Source organism: Gavialis gangeticus, unplaced genomic scaffold (genome assembly GCF_001723915.1).
Source record: "Gavialis gangeticus isolate Ggan-Ray unplaced genomic scaffold, GavGan_comp1, whole genome shotgun sequence".
NCBI lineage: Eukaryota > Metazoa > Chordata > Crocodylia > Gavialidae > Gavialis > Gavialis gangeticus.
Genome location: NW_017729033.1, coordinates 99,614,249 through 99,635,677, shown reverse-complemented (window position 1 = coordinate 99,635,677; position 21,429 = coordinate 99,614,249). Strand labels below are relative to the sequence as shown.

The window sequence follows — 21,429 nt, the reverse complement described above, 5'->3', positions numbered from 1 at the left end:
GAACAGGAGGAACTGCTGGAGGCAGGGGGAGCCGAGCAGTACCGAGGTAGCTGCAGCAGCAAGAGTGGCTCTGCTGTGAAGCTGCACATGCTGGCTGGGGCTGCGGCTAGGGGACTGTTGGGCACAGGTGTGGGTGGGAGTGTGGCATGGGCTGCCGTGGACAGGACTCAGCCCCATGTGCAGTGCTGCGGGGGCAGCCTTGGGCTGGATTAGGGAGGCGGCAGAATATACCTGTACCTGCACCACATCTAACGGATGAGCTGTGCTGCATGCACCCCCTTCCCAGCTTTCAGGATCTAGTGTGTAAATGGGTCCCCCCGCACATGTGCACACTTTTGTTACACACACGTGCACCCCTGCACACACATACCAACATGCCCCCCACACCCACCTAACATTATAGAAGAGTAAGATTTTTATCTATAATTTGTTAAAATGATATCTTCTGAAAGATGTGTGTGCAGCCCTCAACAGCTCACCAAAACTTAAGTGGCCCATAAACTGAAATAGTTGCCCATCCCTGGACTACACTGTTGGGCCACTCCATGTGATCTGCATGGTTGGTGCATGTTTTTGCTTGGAGATGTCTTGTGATGTGAGGACGTGTGTGTACGGGTGCATGCATGTATGTATATATGCGTACACAAATGTATTTTTGCACCAGTTCCTTCTTTACCTGGATATTTTACTTAGTGATGTTTTATGGTGCTGCTTTTGGCCAGCACCTGCTTAAGTAACTTCTTTGCAGATACCAGAATTAAAAAAAAACGAAAAACTATAAAAGCCATCAACTTCTGTGTTTGGACCCATGAAATCAGAATATGATATGCTTTCTTTTTTTTTTTTTTACAGGTTTGGGAATAAAATAAATGTGTGTAATTGTAATTGGCACTTTTCTTTTAGGCTACATTCCCATCTTATGTATGGAGACAGTTGAAGCATAGAAGGCACTATTGGGATGATGTCTAGGGCCCATGTGCCTCGACTTCCCATCTGTCCCATCTATTGCTAAAGGTCAGTTGGTGTAGAAAGTGTGCAAGTCTGATGTGATCAGGCAGGGAATCCTCTTTTTTGTGGTTAATATCTCTTCCTGTACAGAACAGCTGTCTGTGGTTGCTTCACTTGTTGATTTTTTTTTTTTTTTAATTATTTTCTGCAGGCAGGATAAATCTACATGACTTGCTGAAAGAAGAGAAAATGTTATGCTGGGGCTACTGGTCTTTTGGCCAGCCTGGGATAGGTAGCAATCTGCAAGTAATCATTCCAGAGCCCCAGGTATATGGATTCATTCATGACAGAAATGTCAAGGAGGTGGCTTGTGGAGGAAACCATTCTGTCTTCCTACTGGAGGATGGGGAAGTCTATACCTGTGGGATGAATACCAAAGGACAGCTGGGCCATGAACGAGAAGGAAACAAACCAGGTATGCTGACTTCTGTCTATTTCAGACCACGCACCGTGGTGAGATATAGGATGAGGGGCTTCATGACATAGAGTCCCGTTGTTTGTAACCCTATCAGATTAAGATGCTAAATATGATGGGATTGGCTCCTGAAAGCTGGAAGACTACAAAGGTGCAGAGGGCAGAGGAGGGAGTTTTGATGCATATGAGCAAAACACCAAAGTAGAGGTGGGCATGCAGGTGGTTTGTTGGTGAAGTTTCCTGCTTTGTACCCAAGTGGGTTTCTTGTCTTATAGCATTATAAAGAGCTGAGTGGCCACTGACACTCACAAAATTTGCCTCTTCAGATTTTGCTGTGTTCCCTAGAATTGAAGGATTCCTCCATGTATACTTGGAGGCTCCTCCCTTCTCTCACCAGAAAGTTTTCACTTGATGCTAGTGGAAGGAGGTCCCTTTTTAACAGGATGATGAGGATTTTTCTCCTCTCTTTCTTCTGAGGTCCTTAGTGTCTAACTAGGTCTACAGAGGTTGCCTCCTTCTCCCATCTCTAAAGCAAGCTAGTTTTCCCCTTGCCTTTCCAGGCTCAAATTTCCTTCCCCTTCTGTTTCAGCCAGCAGAGACTTTGTGTACAAACTGCAGGCTCTTCTCTGTGTTCACAAGGCTAAATTGACCCCACCTTATTTTATTTGGAGAGGTCTCAAGCTTCTTTTGTATAAGACTGAAAAACTGATATCTCCAAATAGTGACATTCCTCTTTGTCTTGAGCTGCTTTTTACTTCCTTCTTTGCAGCATGTTCCAAAGACTTGCGTTCTTTATTTGCAAGCTTACTGAAAGAACGGTGTCAAATGGTTAAAGTCCAAACACTAGTGATCCCCAGTCCAAATCAAGCATTGCAATTTAGCACCTACTCCCAGTTACAAACTTGGTGTTCTCAGAGCTACTGGAACAATGTCTTGTCATACAAGGACCCGATATTTTATACAGTGGATAAATCTTCCACATTTAAGGACTCCCCTCCTCCCCCCTAATCCTAAGTGATAGGCTGTTCTTCAAGGTTCACACTACTGGGATTAGGAGGAAACTTCTCCTGTGGGTCAGGCCATTCCTTGTGTACCAATTATGGGGGTTTTGCAGCTTTCTCTGAAGCACCTGACAACAGCCAGCATGAAAAAAGAACCGTGGATAAGAGGGCTATCAGACCTGATCTTTTGCTGTGACTTCCCTCCTGTCCTACAGTTTTATTTTTCCAACTGTGATATATAGAAAGTGGGATCTGCAAAAGTGTCTTATCTCTTAAAAGACAAATCTTACTTACTTTCAGAGGGGTTTTTTGCACTTGGGCCATTTATACTCTTGAAAATCCTATCCAGAATTGATGACTAAGACTTAAGTCTCCTATTGTTTGGCAAAATAAAGATGATCCAGGGTTTATAAGTTTAGATACATGCTGCTCAGCTTCATTTAATTTGCATTGCTGAGCACTCAGAGGCCACAGCTAAAATCAGGGTGCCCTTGTACAGATGTACAAGCTGCCAGCTGTTTCTATATAGCCTGTCTCTTTATAAGGAGATGGGGCAGACACAGCGAGAGAGGAAATGGGAGCCCAGGTCAGTGTCTGAGCTGGGAAGAGAACCCAGGTGTCCCGAATCCCACTATATCATGTGGCCTCCCATAAAGATTTTGTAGAGGTTGCAGACTGGGATTAAGTGGGTGCTCTTGGACTGATTTGCCCATTGATTTTTCCACACCCTTCTCATAGAAGGAAACATTTGAACAACTCTGTTAGTGAACTGGGATTCCATAAATAATGCTCCATCTTGTACTGAGTGGAGATATGGGTACGCTTTGTAGGGTAGCAAGCACCTGATGTGAAATAAAGGGACTGGGTAGTGAATCTGCCCTCTTTCTGGTCTGTATGAAAGCGAAAGGAGGGGTGGAGGTCTTATAGCAAATTGTATTTTGGCTTGAAAGGGCTGCATGAGGCCTAGGGCCAAAGCCCTATACCAGTTTTGGGTCTGATATATGCCAGAGCTTCCATCACCTTGGTACGGTGTAAGCTGAGAGAACAGGCCGTGCCACTTGCCCATACCCCTTTGTGCCAGGAGTTTTGCTTCTGGCTGATGCAGCGCCAGAAGAAAGCTGCATTTCATGAGGGTGCTGAAGCCACAGTGGCTTGGCAATGGACCCCGATTCAGGGCATTTCCCAAGCAGCCACTGCTCATAAGACTTGTACAGAGCCGCACCTGGAACATGGAAGTGCTTACTAAGGCCTGCAGCTTGGCTTTGCCAGCTCTGATCAGTATGATCAGGTAAGTATACAGAGGACCTGGGTTTTTGGAAGGCAGGTTTACAAACCTCCTAGTGAAGCTGGATGAGGCCCTGCAGTCTGTCTTCATCCTGGCTTCGGTGAGGCATCTTTTGCTGGTGTATTAAAAGCCTCCATTTTGTGTTGGATTTGTGCCATGCCGCACTTTAGTCCATGATGATTATTTCCCTGGTTGAGGTCTGCTGTTAGCAAGACACTGGGACTTTTGCAAACACTTGACAGTGATCTAATCTTAAATCAGTGGAAGCTTTACCAGTAACTTCAATGAAAGGAAAGTTAGACCAGCACCGAGCCTTTTTCAAAATCCTGTCCTGTTCCTTTTCTAATACAAACTCTTTGAGTAACTAATGCCTTTTTCTGTCCCACACCTGTGCAGTCCTGTAGTAGTAGGTTGCTTTTTAAAGCTCTCTTCCATTAATGGCTTTAATCAAACAGCATGTTTTTAATGAAGCATCAAACAACAGTATGGGGTCTTTGTGTTCAGGTAATTCCTCCCAGATAAGTTCCCCTGCTACCAGTGAAGAGCTGGTTTGGAGAAAGACTTCAGAAAAGTGTTCATTAGGAGGCTGGGTTTGTTTTTGCATCAGGCAGGTTCTGGGCTGCCATACCACAATCCTACAGGAACTTTGCTGAAATTCCAGTGTGAGAGGCTGGACTGTGATGCCTTCTCTTCAGCGTGGGAGGTGGGATCTGCTGGGGGGTATTCTGCCCTGTGAATGAGGAGTGGAATTTGTATAAGCTGCTTTTCTGCAGATGACTTCCTTGCTAATTCTAGTCTTCCTGTGTAATGGGCAGATAGTAACAGGTGTGGATGGAGGAAAAAAGCTATTAAAAAGGATCCTATTCATTGTAAAGATAAGATCTACTTTGTTTTTCCCTTTACCCTGTGGAGAAGGGAATTGGTTTAATGTCTCCAGTTTTAAGTGATTGCTTCCATTGTGTTATATCTAAAGCTAAAACAGTGTAGTTCTCCTTGCTTGGACATGCCTGTATAGCTCATGCATTGCATTGGGGCAGGGCTGATGACATGTCAAGGTGTTCTGAGTGGTGCCTCCTGTACTTGGAGCACCCTCGTCTGAGCAGCTGAGCATCATTCCTGGACATGTGCTCAGGTTGGGTTGTGGTGTGCAAACCATGTGATTTTGAGTATATGTGGCTTTATTCTCAGTAGTGTGGCCACCTCACTTGGGAAGCTGTATGTATACCACTAGAGTCCAACCTAATGTCAGCCCTTGGCTGTCCAGCTTGATTCATAGCTTTTGCAGCTAGCAAAAAGTACATGTTGTTTCAGTCACAGTTTCTTTTTCCCTAAGTATGTTAGGGGAGATGGAGAAGGTCCAGGTGTTCAAAGCAAGTGTTCATGCTGTAGGTATATTGTACTGGGTAGGAGTGCAAAGTGACTAATAGGGCTGATGGCTAGTAACTTGGGAAGCATTGGCATGTTGCTAAGTCTGCTAAAGATGTGGGAACTGGTGTCTTCCTTAGTGGCTGAGTATCTGCCACTCTGGGTTTCATTTGGATTTGTGGATCTTCTGTTGGTGTGAAAACTGGGTGCTTGTGGAATGGTAGGTTCCTATCCCAAGGAGATTGCATTATAATCTCTGATTTGCCACCAGTGAGAGGGTAAAGCTTGCACCTTCCCTTCAGTAATGAGCAGCAAAGTGACTGTACCCTCTTTACTGCTGTTGCCTGCCCGGCTGCACAGGCACCAAGATAATAGTTTCATTTTGCATTGTGTAGGCTTGTCTGCCCATGTCCACAGGGACTGGAAATGCAATTCAAGTTTAATCTATTTAAAAAAATATATAGGTATGAATATTCTGGTGATTTTTTTTTTTTTTTTTTTTTTTGAAAAAAATCCACAGGATGACTCCAATCTCCTGGGTTTCTCTGTCCCTATGATCTAAGAACATAGCTAAACTCACTTATTCTGAGCTCCAGTACAAGGTTAGCTTTGACCAGATATCTTGGCATTGCCTTTGAGTCATCTGTTAATCATAAACCTTATAACAGCTGTGAGTTTAGAGGCAAACCATGCATGGAAAGGCTGTGGAAATGCATATTTCTCTTTTACCTCCTCACCCACCAAGAAGAGATTATCTGTGCCAGTGCTGATCTGTTTAAACTGGGGGAAGCAGGATGACAGGAGGGGCTGTACTCACTGGAATCAGCTTTGGAAAGGAACAAGGCACAGATGGAAAAGAATGGCTGAGGGGACAATGAGTCTAGTGACTGTGCTGACTTGCTGACTAGGTAGGTGTGGGCACATGTTAACATTGTGACAGGCTCCTCCTGCTTTCCTCCAGTTCACTGAAAGGAAATGAAGAGGCCTGTCAGTCAGTCCCCCTTCCATGGTGTGCCCAGTCCCCCTTCCATGGAGCTTGAGTAAATGGGCTTTGTGGAGAGGATGTAAATGGGGATGATGGAGGAGCCATGCCCTCTGCCTCGGCACAGAGTGGAAGCACTGCTTATAGCTGGAGCAGTGCCCTGCTTTACCCCTATAACCCTGTGTAGGGGGTAGATCTGCTGTTCTTTCCCTTGCACAACACAATATAGAATTCAGTGCAAGTACAAAGCATTCTTGCCCCAACTCTGAATCCTGTGCCCTCTGTGCAACAGAAATAGTGGTTCTACATTGGGCAGCACTGAGCTGCTTCTCGCAATCTAGCAAAAATCTTACAGCATTTGTCTAAAACTAAGCATGTGAGCAGTTCTGCTGAAATCAGTAGATCTGCTCATGGGCTTAATGTTAAATGAATGCTCAGTGCCTTTACAGAATGGGCTTTTGGGAGTCTCTGGTAGTGTGCGAGGGGCAGGCACTAGGGGCATTTATACACATGCTCTGGGAGTGGTGGGGAGGAGGGTGCTTTAATTAGAGGAGATCTGAGATGCTTTAATTTGTTGGTCCTGCTCTAATTAAAGCACCTGGAGAGTCACGTATATCAGCCCCTGTGCTGAAAAATGGCAGCAGGGGCACTTTAGCTACAGCTTGTTGAATGAGCTGTAGTTAAAGCACCCTGTTGCCATTTTTCAGTGCGGGGATGCTGATACATGTGGTGCTCGAGTACAGTAATTACCATGTTCCAGCAGACTTGATTAACTGAGTCTGCTCCAACATGTAATTACAGCGTATTGGCGCAGCCTTGCTACATGTGTATAGGCACCCTAGGACACCAGTTGTTAGGTCAGGGCTCTGGATGTGAGAGATGTTGGTATTGGTCTGGTTTTGTACTTGCATGGTCTGGAGCATATGTGCATCTTTCTTTGAGTGCAGTGTCTCCTGGAACTGCAGGAATTACAGCACAGCTAGTTTGTCCTTCCAAAAGTTTGCATAAAAATCAGGTTTCTCTCAAATGAAGAAACTTGTGTTCTGGAGGCCAAGTCAGTGGTTATCTGTTACTTCCTCTAATACTGGAACACTGTAAATGTGATGTGTTATTCAGGTCATCAGATTTACCCCTACCAAAGTCTTGCACTCTGCTGTTGATTGTGTGTGATATACTACAGGTTTTATTGTAAAAATTCTGTGTTGACTGTGTTCATGGTGCTATAATAATGTGGGACTCGGTTTACTTCATTAACCCTCTATGCACCAGCCAAGTGCCAGGGTTGGCTATGGGCAGGATGAGAAAAGATGGACCTTTAGCATCAACAGAGTCTTAAAACACCTTTGCTGATGTTTCAGCAAAGGTGAGAAGCCCAACACCAACCCTGGAGATCACCAGAGACGACAAAGATAAATATGACTATGATCAGGCTGAACAAGGAGGTTGTCAGCTCTTGGGCGGAGTCTGTATCTGGAGATTGAGTGAGCAGCTGTGGAGATATGGAGCTCAGGTCTCAAGTCTGAAAAAGGAGCAGCTGATTATCTTTGGGGGATGCTAGAAGCAGGCTGGAAACGGTCAGAGGTACTGCTTAGCCTCTTTGGAGTGGGGTGGGACAGAGAACCTCTTGCTGGGTGGCCTTTGCCCCATTAAATGCCTTGTCTGAAGACACTGTCGTCTTTGCTACTAGAAACTTTGGATTGTGCTGGTTTTCCCCCAACAGGAGATTAAATCCCTCTCCCAGAAGTGGAACTGGATGCTTGCTTCTTGAGTCAGCCATGAAGTACCACGGAAGGTGAGAAACCAGAAGGCCAAGGTTATACAGTGGGAAGGAGCCTGGGCTTTCTTCCTGCTCTAGAAGCCATGCATTGGATGGCTTTGGGGGACTCCAGTCTCAGAGCCCAGACAAGATGGCAGTGGTCCTAAGCAAGCGCCCTCTGGAGGGCATTCCATGATACACGAGACTAAAGAAAGAGATTTGTGATCAGTCTTAAAAGGCAAGTTATAGGATGAAAGGCTGAGTCATCTGGGACTTTTTGGCCTGAGGAAAAGAAGGCTGAGAGGAGACCAGGTAGCAACTGTTCACCAGGGCACCCAAGGGAAAAAAACAGGAGTAATGGCCACAAACTCCTGGAAGATTGATGCAGGCTCAACATTAGGAAAACTTCTTCACAGTCAGGGTGTCCATACTGTGGAATAAGCTCCTCCCAGAAGTGGTGCAATCACCTACTCTGGAAATCTTGAAAAGGAGACTAGACTCTCACCTTGCTCGGGTCACCTGACCTGCAGTTTCCTGCTTGGTGCAGCGGGCTGGATCCGATGATCTTCCGAGGTCCCTTCCAGCCTTACAATCTATGAAAAAGTCACAGATGAATATCAAAAATCATACTTAGTCTGACAGCAGTACTGAATTCTTGCTTTCAAATGGTATATAGCACTAACAGGGCTAATTCTACAGGGACGCAGAAATAAGATAGGCTGTGTGGATATTTTCACATACTTTGGCTTGAAAAAGCAAGGCTGTACCACACATCTGTTCAGCAAAAGTTACCCAAACTGGGCTAAGCTTCAGGAGGTTACTTGGGTTACCTCACCCAGTTAAGTCCATCAGGCTGCTGCTGCTGCCACCACCAGTTCTTGTTTCTTCTTTTAAGAGGAGCTACAAATTACCTCCTAGATTTGAGAGAATCACTCCACACAGCTAGTAACAGAGGTGCCTTTAACATAGTGTTGTGATGGAGGAGGAGAACTGTGAAAACAGAGAGTGCTTCTACTTTATGATCTTGTCCTGCATGACCTTCCTGAGTTAGGAGAATCCTAACTGACCAGCATGACTTGGGACCAGTGAACTCGGTGATTGCAAATAACCATGGAGTCAGACATATCTCTGGAGGAGTAACAAAGCTGTTAAGCTCCCTTTGTTTGCTTTCTTTCACACCATATGCCTTAGCCTAAAACATCTGTACTACAAGAATTCTTGGGATATGTAACAATGAGGAGAAAAGTATTTCCACTGTTGTTTCATTATCTCATGCAATGGTGTTCAGCTTGTCTGGCCCTGCAGGCTGGATCCAGAGTGCAAGACCATGTTGTATGGTGCATAGGGCTAGAATTTGGTGACAGCAGCATTAATTGTAGTGGTTCCCACAGCTGCGGCAGCTGCCACTCCTTCCATCACCAAATTTCTGGCCCCACAGGCAGCCCTGTGGGCTACATGATGCAGCTCTGAGCTCCAGATCCAGCCTGCAGGGCCAGATGAGTTGGACACCATTGCATGAGATAATGAAACAATGGTGGAAATACTTGCTCCCCATGGGTCTGGAATATTCGGCAGCCAGATGAGTGGTGATGGAGTTAATTGCTACAGCTCTAGAAGCCACTGCAATTAACACTGCCATTGCTTGCCACACCACTAAATTTCCAGACCCCTGGGAAGCCTTGCAGGCCATATCTTGGTTGTGCTTGATTTAATAATGTAAAATAGGATTCATATAAGCTCCCAACAAAATAATTTAAATAATGGCATTGTAAATTCTAACTTTCTTTATGAAAGCAATAAGATTGATTCTAACAGGTCATGGAAAAGCCTTAAGTCATCTGGCGCCTGCTTATTTTCTTTTTCTATTCTGTAAGAAGTTGAATGTCCCAATGACTGGCAGTTATTCTAATGACACTTGTGACCACAGATGGGTCTGCATTCAGCAGTACTGTGCTTCCTCTTAAGGTGTGAACATACCAGAACTGTCTCTTGGAATTAACCAGTACAATTACTGTAACTTTGTCCTTCTCTTCGCAAAAACCAAAAAGCCATTGGCAGTGGAAAGCTGAGAACTGTTCCTGTCAGATAATGTGGTATACCTGTAAAGGTAGTGCTGTCATGTACCAATTGACTTCTCTTCTTTTTTTAAAAAGGGTTGCCTGCTTTTACAAGCCTAAGAGATGGAAATCTGCAGATAATCATCTGTACTTTTCTCAGAATATGCTTTCAGGTTTGTGTCTGCAAAGGAAGTTGCAAATTTCTGGCCTTGTTGCTTCTGCTCTGAGGCTGGTGAGCATATTTTGTTGTGCTCTTGCATAGCTCTTTTACTGAACAGCCACTATTAAATGACTAAGTCACATAGGCTTGAGCTTCTTTTGTAAACGTCATGTAATTGTTGTAAGGATGGGAGTTTTCCTGAGCTTTGTATTATGGCTGTATCATTACATTAGCTTGGGTAGTTTTGTGACTCAATCCAATGGCAATGGGAGCTTACAGTACATTAGATGTCTTTAAGCAGCCTGTAGACATCTGCAAGACTTACTGAACTAAGACAAGAACCTCCTTATTACCTCCTACGTGATGCTAGAGATTAGACAGCTTTCATGCCTCATGCAACTGGGCACTGAAAAATCATTGCCTCAGTTGACATCATACGCTTTTTCAGCCTACCAAGTTCTTCCTTTAAGCATTCCTACTGAAAGAGCAAGTGTCAGTTGGAAGGCACATTTTCATGAATCCATATCCCTAAAGCAAACTGACCAAGCAAACCAGAATCAGAATAACTCAAACCCTGAAATTCTCATTACTCAAATTAATACTGTGCTTAAACGAAACCTGGCTGTCTCAAGGCTGGACATTACTGACATCTCAGATATTCAATAAATGTCCAAAAGGTTGTTTAAAAAACCCAAAAAAACCCAGCCCCTTTAGTAGTCGGATGTTCTTGCACAGTGCTTACAAAGCTGCTCAGAATTGCTTTGAAGGTAGGGGAAATTGCTCTAGGATAAATTTAAGCTATTTATAGCACACTTTTACATGTGGGATTTCTTGGCAGTGCACAGCAGCAACTCAGCTCCGTTCCTGTGCAAGTAGATGTTAAATTTCCCATTGAATTAAACAGAAACATGGTAAGGATACTAAATGCTTTGGAATAACCCATATGATATCTTTAAAGCACTTTTCTAATACAAGACTAAAGTGAGGGCTCCTGGACAAGTCAAACCTCCCTTTTGGGATGAAAATATAAAATCATCAGTGATGACTAGGGTAACCGTATATCTTGGTTTGGTGGGAACAGTCTCAGATTTCACAGGCTGGTCCCGGTCAGCCCATCAAAATTAAAATGGAGGGGGGGGGCATCCAGCAGAGGTGGAGCAGCACAAACTGTGAAATAAAAAGCCCTAGCAGACAGCAAAATTGCCCTAAAATAGGTTAGTTTGATTAGTGGAATGACCACTGAATGGTGGAAATGATTGTTAATGCCTGTGAAGTAAAGAACAGTGGGTCATTAGCAGACCATTGACTCCCTTGGCTGCCTGACTAGTCATATCAGAGCTTCTGACTGGTGGGGAGAAGTGTCCCAGATTTAATATTGTCCCATATGGTCACCCTACATGTAATATAACATTTAACCTAAATATATAGCCAGCCAGCAAGGCAGGTAAATCCCGGGATCCTGTGCCAAGACTTGTTGAGCCCTGAGTGAGCACGTTCAGGAGAACACTGAATGTAGTGCTCAGAAAGAAGAGGCTATAAGATTTCTGCACTGTTGTGTGTGGTACTGTGCAGGGAAGATGGTCCTCATTTCCTCAGTATGCTTCTAGTCTCTGTTTTAATTTTCCTATCTCGGATCAGAAGTCAACATAGCTCTAGGGCTATGTTAACCCCTTTGAAGTAGGAGGTAGGGAGGAGCCAGTGTGCATCCCTGCCTCTTAGGCCATCTCTAAATTCTGTTTATTAATAGTTATAAAATAAGTCTTTCTGGGACCACTGGATAGGGGAATCTTTAGCCCAACAGGCCTTTCCTCTCTCACCTGATGGCCTCTTGCTCAGGAGCTTTCCCTGTGCATGCAGCCCCCTGAAGAACTTTTTCTGTTTGACTTTCAGCCATGTGAGAAACGTCTTGCCCTTGGGATCATAGTGAGGTGTGCTTGCAGCCAGACAGAGAGAAGAATCAGATTCCTTGCTGGGAGTGGGCCATAGGGGGACATAAAAGGCCTTGTGGAACAACCTATATCCAAGGCAGAGCTTTGCCCTTAGGCTGAGTCGCTCCTGTCTCCATGGTTGCCGAGCGTATGCAGAGCAGCTCCCACGGGCTGTTCAGAGCTCTCAGCTATTTTGGGTATGTTGATGAGCCTATAGGACACCACTTTTTGCTCCTGGATTCCTATATTTAGCACCATTACAAGCAGCCCTATAAAATGGAGCAGGATCTCTGCAGATCACACTTTTAACAAGAGTGTTTTGCTCTGTTTGGGGTCCAAGTGCATTCAGATGAAGTAGCCCATGTTGCACATAATAAGGAAGCAGTCATCTGGCGTGCTGGACAAAGGAAGACGGCAGAACTGGAGTTGCTGTTGTCTGGCTGTTCATAGCCTTCTTTCACTCAAGTCTGTACTAGGCCTGTGCGAAGCAGCTAGTAGTCACTTCGGATTTGGATTCGGCCGATTTGGGGGACAGTGATTCGATTTAGTGATTCAAATCACTGTGCTGAATCTATTTGGCCGAATCTGGATCTCTAAAGCAAACAAGACCCATCCCCTGCCTGGTCTCCCAGCCCCGCCAATGGCTGCCCCACCTGGCCCCAGCATCCTGGCTCTTTTAAAAAAAAAAAAAAAAAAAAAAAAGCCTGGCATTTACCGGCTGCTGCCAGGCAGGTGCTGGGGGGGATCCCCACACTGCATGGGGGCTCTGTCACGATCCCTCATTCCTCGCCTGCTCTCCCAGTCCCACCATCCTGGCTCTTTTAAAGTCCCCAGTTATCGGGTGCTGCCGGAGAGGGGGGGTGGCAGGGAGCAATCTCCTCTGCCTCCCACTGCCCCATGCTGCTTGGGGGGGCTCTGCCACATGCCCCCATCCCCTGCCCGCTCTCCGAGCCCCCACCATGGCTGCCCCACCCGGCCCCTGCATCGGCTCTTTAAAGAAAAAAAAGCTCCGCGCTCTCTGGTACCTACCAGGTGTGTGTGTGGAGGTGGGGTGATCCCCGCTGCCCCACACTGCTAGGGGGCTCTGCCAGTGGGTGGGGGCTTTTTTAAAGAGCCTGGAGCTGGGGCTGTGAAGGACAGCCATGGGGGGCCTGGGGGAGCAGGCAGGGGATGGGGCTTGGCAGGAGTCCACCCCATAGTCCCCTCCTTTCCAGCTGCTGCACCAATAGTCTCCTGATTTTACCATGCCCTCAGCTCTCCTGATAAATATGAATTTTCATTTCTACCTAGGAGAACTTTTACAATCTTTGCTCTCTCATATGCCTGAAGAAAGGTACCTGTGCCTGAAAACTTGCAAATAAAGATTTTTTTTTTTGGCAAATATCTAGTTGGTGTAATAAAAGATATCACCTCTGCCATAAATTCTGATTCCTTTTGCCTAGACCAGTACAGCTACAACCTGGAGACCTGACATTGTTTTTGATGAATCATTGGATATCCTTTTGTTTTCCATTGTTTACATATGCAGGATTAATGCCTTCATCTGAGCCCCATCATAATTCTTTGTCTGTACTTTATGTGAATAAGTTCAGTGGCATTTAGTCAGTCAGGGAAAAGTTTGGCTGAGTTAGCAAGGCCTTGGCCTCTATTGATGGCAGTTGTTTGGGTTTAGTGCACTAATTTTCGGATGTCGCAACTGATTTATTCCAAAACTTAAGGGCAGTGCTTTTCAACCTTTGTTCATTTGCAGACCCTTAAACAGTTTTGAGTGGAGGTGCATTTGAATTATAAATGTGGGTATTCACATACTTTTGATTGATCAAAATCATCTTTCATGGACCCGCACAGATTAAAAACCACTGCTCTAGGGTTCTGCCTGCTCATCACTAATGATTTGGGGGGGGGGGAGAAAAACAGAAAAACAAGAAAGGAGAAAAACAGGGACTCGTGGAGCCTCTGCCATGTGCTTAGCACAACCACAGCTTCAGGCACCCCTGCTATTGCTTCTAGGTCAAAGAACTGGTTGGTGACACCTATTAATGTGTTCTAACAGTATGACTACACCCCACTCCTGCCTGTCCCATGTCCTGAGTGACTAATCCTGAGGGAAGCCAGAGCCCCTGGGAGGGAAGGGGAGGCCAGAGACATGGAGAGATGAAGGAAGATGATGTAAAAATGTGGAGCCTCTGGCATGAGGGAAGAGATCTGTGTTCTGGGGGGGGAAGAGTTAGTGGGAGTTCTTGGACTAGGAGAATTTGGGAGGGTGGTATAGAGGGACATTTTGGAGAGCAGGAATTCAGAGCCCTGGTATGTGTAATAAACTCAGCTAGGAAGACAGGACATGTGTGACACTCCCTATATACCCTCCAGTTGTTCATTTGTAAACAGAAGCAAATTCCTAGCTATGGTGATAATTTCAGCACCGTTTACCTGAATTGAGATGGATAGTAGAAATGGAGGGGCTGCTGGCTGTACTGACATAGCTAACAACCATAAATAACCTGTGGGGACCTGGCAAACCAAGGAGGAGTCCTCGGTGAGAGATGAAGATATTTCTTGGGAGGTGATTTCCTTCTGTGTACTTCTGATTTGCAGCCATCAGAACTGTTGTGTTACCTGTCCACAGTGGGGAATTTCATTTTTGAGTGCTTAACTTGAAATTATCTTCTTTTTAGCTTAGTGGATGTCAGTATAGCATGTCCTGAAGAGCATTTCAGAAATGGGGCTGTTATGGCCTGGTGGAGAAGCATCTTTGGGATGCAGTAGAAGCAGTTGGTGATAGTGGGAGCCAGCTGAGAGTTTGTATGTAATCTCCAGTCCTTGCTTTCTGGTTATAGTGTCTTGCAGTTGCATAGGATGCTGACAGATGTGGGGGAACTACCCCCCCAGCGCTTTACTGGAAGAGGAATCGTGTCAGTTTGACCCCACTGTCTGTATAGCTTGCGCGCTTCAGCGGGCTTTTTGGTGCGCTTATGTAATAGCTGATTGAATCAACTATTAGATAAAATGTGAAAAGTCCTCCTGAAGCACGTGAGCTATACAGACGGTGGGCGAGCTGGGTCAAACTGATGCGATTCCTCTTCTGGGCATGTGCTGCACTTGGTGCAGGGGCACATCAAGCTGAAAGTAAAGCCCTTGGGGGGGGGGATTCTATAAGCACCCATAGTTCTTACCAACTTTGCACCCACTGATCTCCATAGAAAGATTTTCATAGCTTTCAGTGGGCAGTGGATTAGGCATTATGAGAGCCAGGTTGGGCGGCGGGTGTTAAATCCACTTGTAAGACAATGTACCACATTATGGTAACTCCTCCTGCAATAAGAGGCAGTTACATTTCTTTCATGTACCAGTTAATGGACGTGTCTAGTCAATGAGTGGAAAACCAAGAACTAAAGGGCCGAGTTCAGGTTGACAGCCTTGTGCTTTGAGTTGCATCATTTTACGTTGCTGATTTAGCTGAATGACTTGTCTTTCTACCTGGAATTTGGCTTTATTAGGCAACACAACAGGAAGGGGGAACACAGATAAAGCCAACTCAGAGTTCCCTAGATGATGTGGCTGAAGTGCCTCCACCCTTAGGAGTTTCTCATACTACACCCTAGAAGAGTCTCATTTTTCCATTCACTCAAGGCAAGAAAAGTCAACTGCTTCTGAGTCATGTAACTCATTTCCAGCAGGAAATAACAGTGCATTTCAGTCTCCTGTACTCCTTCACAAATATTGTTGTCCAGTTGGTGGTTTTGGGGGGCTTTATTGACTAAGGATTTTGTTGCATGATGCTGCAATTACTTAGTTTCCCCATCTCCTGTGTTTTCTTTCTTGGCTATAAAAAGCTGTTGCTGACTTACCCTGCTGTTCCTGGAACAGAATACCGGGATCCTGTAACTGTCTGAATCATGCTGTTTTGACTCAAGCCTGTTCAGCTTTCTTAGTACGCTTTACTGCACAGACTGCTTTTTTTGGCTGAGTCACTTTGCAGGTTTACTGCCAACCTTAGGACAAAAAGAGAGCCATTTCAGGTGCCAAATAAGGAAAGGTGCTCCAAGGAAATGTAGGGAGGAGGGTGATGTGACCTTGGGCTTTTCTCACCAGGTGCTCTGAGATTGGGGCATTTATTTTTTAAATCCGTGTATATCGTAGAGACATTATGCCTGGCTGTGTCCTAGTCTTGTTTTGCTGAAGTCCTTGATGCTGTCTTTGATAACACTATGCCTCGCAATAGAGGCCAACACATGGGCCTGCACTTTGTCATTTCCTGACTTCTGAGCATAAAGTCTCATATTCTCCATTCACTTTTTGCAACTTTGAGGCATGTCTACATGTACATTAATGCGCTTTTTCTAATGAGCATTAAATTTAATACCTCCAGTGTTAGGTACTAAATAAATGGTCACTGGACTACCCTAATGCATAGAATCAGTGAGTCAGAAGGGACCTAGACAGATCGAGTCTGACCCCCTGCCAGGGGCAGGAATGAGCACTGGGGGTGGGAGGGGTCATAAGACCCCAGCCAGGCGCCTATCCAGTCTCCTCTTGAAGATTTCCAGGGAAGGTGAGAGCACCACCTCTCTGGGAAGTCTATTCCAGGCTCTGGCCACCCTTACAGTGAAGTAGTTCTTCCTAATATCTAACCTAAACCTATCCTCCCTCAGCTTGTGGCTATTGTTCCTGGTGACTCCAAGGGGGGCCCTGGTGAACAGACTTTCCCCGAGTCCCTGCTGCTGGCCCCTGATAAGGTTGTAGGCAGCCACAAGATCCCCCCTCAGTCTCCTCTTGTGGAGACTGAAGAGATTCAGGTCCGTCAGCCTCTTCTCATAGGGCTGGCCATGGAGGCCCCCAACCAACAAAAGCATAGTACCAAAAGCACGTTTTCTCAGTGACGTTTAATGTGCAGTAAGTAGCCTGTTTTACTGTGCATTAGCATAATTGCATGAGTTTTTATGTGATGCTGTAATGCGCAGTAAAGTAGGCTACTTCACATCAAAGTGCATGTATTGACGCCCTTTGATTTCCTTTAGGACTAAAGGTGTCTTATGTAAATACCAGTTATCAAGGTACCTTTCTCATCTGCTGCTTGAGAAGAGCTGCAGCTGTTCTGAACTGCTTATTATTTGCACCTCAGTAGGGCTGCTTATTGTCATGTTTGGGAGGATGTGTGGTGTCTGGGTCAGGAAGTCCCGACACTGAGGAAATCACCTGCACCTTATCTGTGCTGCAGTCTCAATCTACTGTTACCACCAGTGAAGACTCACGGATATGAGTTTTGCCTGTGACGATGCAGCCTGATGACCATTTCCTACTTTATGTACATAATATCTGTTGAATGTGGATATTGAGGTCCTTTGGGTTGGGGAATTCTGTGTGAATTCTGTTCTTTTGAGCACTCTGCGCACTGATGGTGCAGTACATACAGCTTATAAATGAAGGATTCTCTAAACCACTTAGTGATGATATTAAAAATGGCAAGAGCATACCAGTTAGCTATTTAAGTCACTGGTAACCAGTGGCCTATTTAATGATGTATTAGTTTTATCCTGGCCCCTGTCACTTCAGGATAATGATTTTTCACTTCTAACATTCTTGAGCCCTGGATTGGAAGGGGCCTCTTTGGCCATAGAGTCCAGCTCCTAATGTTCATAAGCAGTCATTTGTCTAAAACAGTGGTACCCAGCCTGCTTGCTCCATGGGCTTGGTAGGCGATGCCAGGTCTGTCTGTGGCAGGGGTGGGCAATTATTTCAGGCAGAGGGCTGCTTACCCAGTTTTGACAAGCTGTCGAGGGCTGCATGGGTAGCCCTGCCCCTTCACAGGTGCCCTGCCCCCTGGTCACTGTCTGGCGACCAGTGTCCTAATGTCCTGGGACCATTGTCTCGGGGGCCAGTGCCAGCACAGGATGGCAGGGGCCTGTGGAGCTGGACTGGGCTGCACCAGCAGGGAAAGGGGGGAGCTGGCCTGGCTCCACAGAGCTGCCAGCGGGGACCCTGCACTCCTGCTGCCCTGCTCTGGGCCCCACCAGTGCTGGCCCTGGGACACCAGTGCAGGCCCTATGTTCCCGCTGGCTCCTGTGCCTGCTCAAACCGAGTGTCCCCCCAGCCTCACGGTACAGGTGGGGGACAGTGTGCAGCCCTGACCAACTGCTCGCCGGCAGGGAAGGTGCTGAGTGCGGGGGAAAAAGCGGCTCCACCTTCGCACCGTGGCCAGCGCTCCCTGCTGCAGCTACTCGTAGCCTGTGCAGGGCTGTCCCGAGCAGGCACAGGCCGCTCCACGCCGGCTGTGAGTGGCTGCATTGCAGGGCGCCAGCCACGGGGCGGGTAGAGGGCCGCTTCCCTCCCCCCCCCGCGCTCAGCACCACCTTGTAACCCGCACCCGCTGCCAGCCCGGGCCACGAGCCGGCTTCAGGCTCGCCCGTCTGGGCTGTGCACAGCGGCCCCCCCGCTTGTTGCCCTGGGCAGTGTTTGCCACCGCCACCTCTGAGCTGTCCAGCGCGTGAGCTCCGGGCGAGCAGCAGCAGCAAACACTGCCTGGTGCGGGAAGCAGGGGACCTGCTTTCCTCCGCACCAAGCAGCTGCCCAGGGTGGTTGCCAGGGCGGGCTGCGAGCTGGTGCTGAACGCTGGGGGAAAAGCAGCACACCCCCCCACCCCACGTTGCAGCTGCTCACAGCCCACGTGGGGCTGCCTGTGAGCGGAGGCAGCAGGAAGCCTGGCCACAGGGCCGGGGAGGGGCCGCATTTCCCCGCGGTCCTCCCCTGCCCTCCCCCTTCCTGTTGCAGGAGCCTGCCGGGGCTTCCCCTAGGTCCTACTGCCTCTGGTTCCTGTCATTTTTGACAGGAACCAAGGACAGAGAAATATTAATTTTCTAAATTTTTAGGGGCCGTGCAGGCCAGATAGAATGGCCTCATGCTCCAGATGTGGCCTGCGGGCAATATTTTGCCCACTCCTGGTCTTCGGGCCGGATTCAGCTGATGGGCTTGATCTGGCACATGGGGCCAACACACTGGTGGCCTAATTTAGCTACAGGGGTGCTTAGCCCAACTCTATGTCCACCGTAGGGGGTGGTGTGAAGCAGCTTGGCCCTTATGTGGAGGCAGAGGCTGGTGGTTGTGGTGGCGGAGTGGCCCTAATTCAGACATGTTGGTTGTGTGGGGGAGCACTCCAGCCTGATCCAGATGTGCGGGGGTGGGCCAAGCCCTGATCCCACTACTGGGCAGTGGTCTGGGTGGGGGGGCTGGATCTGGGTGTTCAGAGCTTGACTGGAGGCCATGGCTCTGCGGACTGGATTTGGCCCACAGATGGGGGTTGAGCACCCTTGGTTTAAAAGGTTCAGCAAGAATGGTGTACTATCTTTTGCACACCACAGCTGTGAAAAGCACTACAGTGTACACAGGTAAAGAGCAGAAGAGACAAGGGCACTGCCAGTATCTGGCTCCTGCTGTGACAGGAAATTAGATTAACATATGCTCAGATGATCCTGGGGAAAAGACTGCATTCTGCATAACAGGGAGGCAATAAAAATCAGTGACTCTTGCCAGTCTGGTACACAAAAGATTTTTTACACATAAGCTCCCAGAGTTAGGAGAAGATATTAGCCCTGTTCCATGGAGGGAAAACTAAGGTATGGAGACTGAAGGTGGGGCTTAGCAGCTTTCAGCAGCAGCCTGGCTCCATTCCCCTTGAAATCAGCAATTAAACTTCCACTGCCAAGCTTGCAGAAAGAAGACTAGAACCAGGTTACCAGAGCTGAGTTATAGCTGCTAGAGAAGGGAGAAGTCGAACTGCGTTCAAGACAGTAGGCCTGTTTCTCCACTGCAGTAACCCTTCTGCGCTGCTCCACTGATGTCAGGCTAGTGGACATGATCTGCAGGGAATTTCACTTGCATAGAGAGCATGGATGCATAGATAGCACTGTGTTGGAATGGCCCCTTGGGACCAGGAATAAATGAAAGCAGTCCCAGGAGCTCACAAACTCAGTGAGGCCTGATCACTGTTTACCTTAGGCTTGAGGGTTCACCAAGAGCAGCTTGATTATTGGGCCCACACATATTGCCTGAGCCAGGTGAGCCTAAGAGAAGTCAGTCTCAACTTGGCCATTTTCCTCTGAGGAGAAAACAGGTGAATAGGGGACCCAATTATTAAAGTATCTGCATCAACTGAAGAGATGAATTTTGACATTTTAGCTGGTGTTACCAGCTAATGCACCCAGCTCTGAGCACAGGTGCTGGTTTGGGGAACAACTGCAGTTCTCTGCAGTGATGAGAGTACAGAGTGAATGGTGGTGCCCTTTGGGTTTTGTGTTAGATGAAGCTTTGTGTAATTGCATTGATATTAATACACTTTCACATTTTAAGGGTTTTAAGCTCTTACTTTGTGAGGACTTGTGTCAGTTTGGTTGCAAGTCTGAAACAAGTTCTGTAAAAAAGATGACAGTGGGAATAAAACCCACCATTTTTAACCTCTTTCCTTTGCCATCCAGTAACGCTTATTTTTGATGTCCAAAATGCCAGTGCCATTGCTTTCTGGGAATTAATGCCATCAGCATGTGGGAATTGAATACAATCATGAAATATGTTAGGTTGTTTGTTCTTCTCCCTCTGCCAGTGATGAAAGGTGGGTTGTACTACTGAACAGAGATGCACAGTGAGGTCTTTAGCTTGGTGCATAGCATGTACTTTATCTGTTTAATAGTTTGGGACCAGGTCAAATTGTGGTTAATCCATATTTTCGAAAGTAAAACCTGACTGCAATCCATCCCTGGAAGGAAAGGTGCATGTATGTGCAAAGCATGGCCTATTAAAACTCTTAGCTTAAAGTCGGTCATGGATTTGCAGGGTGTTCTACCTTTTGGACAATTTTGTAGGCTGTTTGTTGGCTTAGCTTTTTCGCAAAGGTGAGCTCAATAATGTACAGCTCTTGAGAGAGGGTTTTCTTGCCTCAGCATCCTTGTTTCACTTCCTGGTTCTGCACTGAGTCTGTGTAGCTTGGACTGTACCCCTCTGGGGAGCAGTGCTCTTGATAGGCATTGACCGTGACACAGGGCAGCTTTTCAAACCAAGTCAGCAGTTGTTAGCCAGCAAGAATGCAGCCTGGGTGGTGGGAGGGAGGGAATATAAACCTAGATCAGAATTTGTGGAAGCTGTTCCAACGCTTTTTTTTTTTTTTTTTCCTCCCAAACCTGGATGCAGTTTCCCTCTGTCTGTGTTCTTGCATATGCCAGGAAGTCCTTAAGCCAGTCTTTAAGACAGTTCTGAATCCTGTCTCCTGACACTTCTTTTTCGTTTGTCTTCAGTTGCAGCCATGCTGTGCTCACAAACCTTGCTTCTTCTCACTCTCAGTCACTAATGCTTTATCATTAAGTCTTTCATTGTCTCTCCAGGTTACATGCACGTCTTGATGGTTGATTCACATCGTGACTAGACCTGTAAACTAATTGTACACCTCTTTTACTCCTACCTCCTCCTCCACCCCTTCCCCACCCCA

General features: G+C 46.7%; 1 protein-coding gene across 2 annotated transcripts in view; it reads left to right on the top strand.

The window, feature by feature from the left end:
• Positions 1 to 1,159: 1,159 nt before the first annotated feature.
• HERC3 (HECT and RLD domain containing E3 ubiquitin protein ligase 3) overlaps positions 1,160 to 21,429 on the top strand; it is a 96,872-nt gene continuing 76,602 nt past the window's right edge. For both annotated transcript variants that reach the window (XM_019526253.1, XM_019526252.1), the window contains exon 1: positions 1,160 to 1,423. In XM_019526253.1, the coding sequence (XP_019381798.1) occupies positions 1,198 to 1,423 (226 nt within the window). In that variant the 5' untranslated portion in view covers positions 1,160 to 1,197. The remainder of the gene's footprint in view (positions 1,424 to 21,429) is intronic.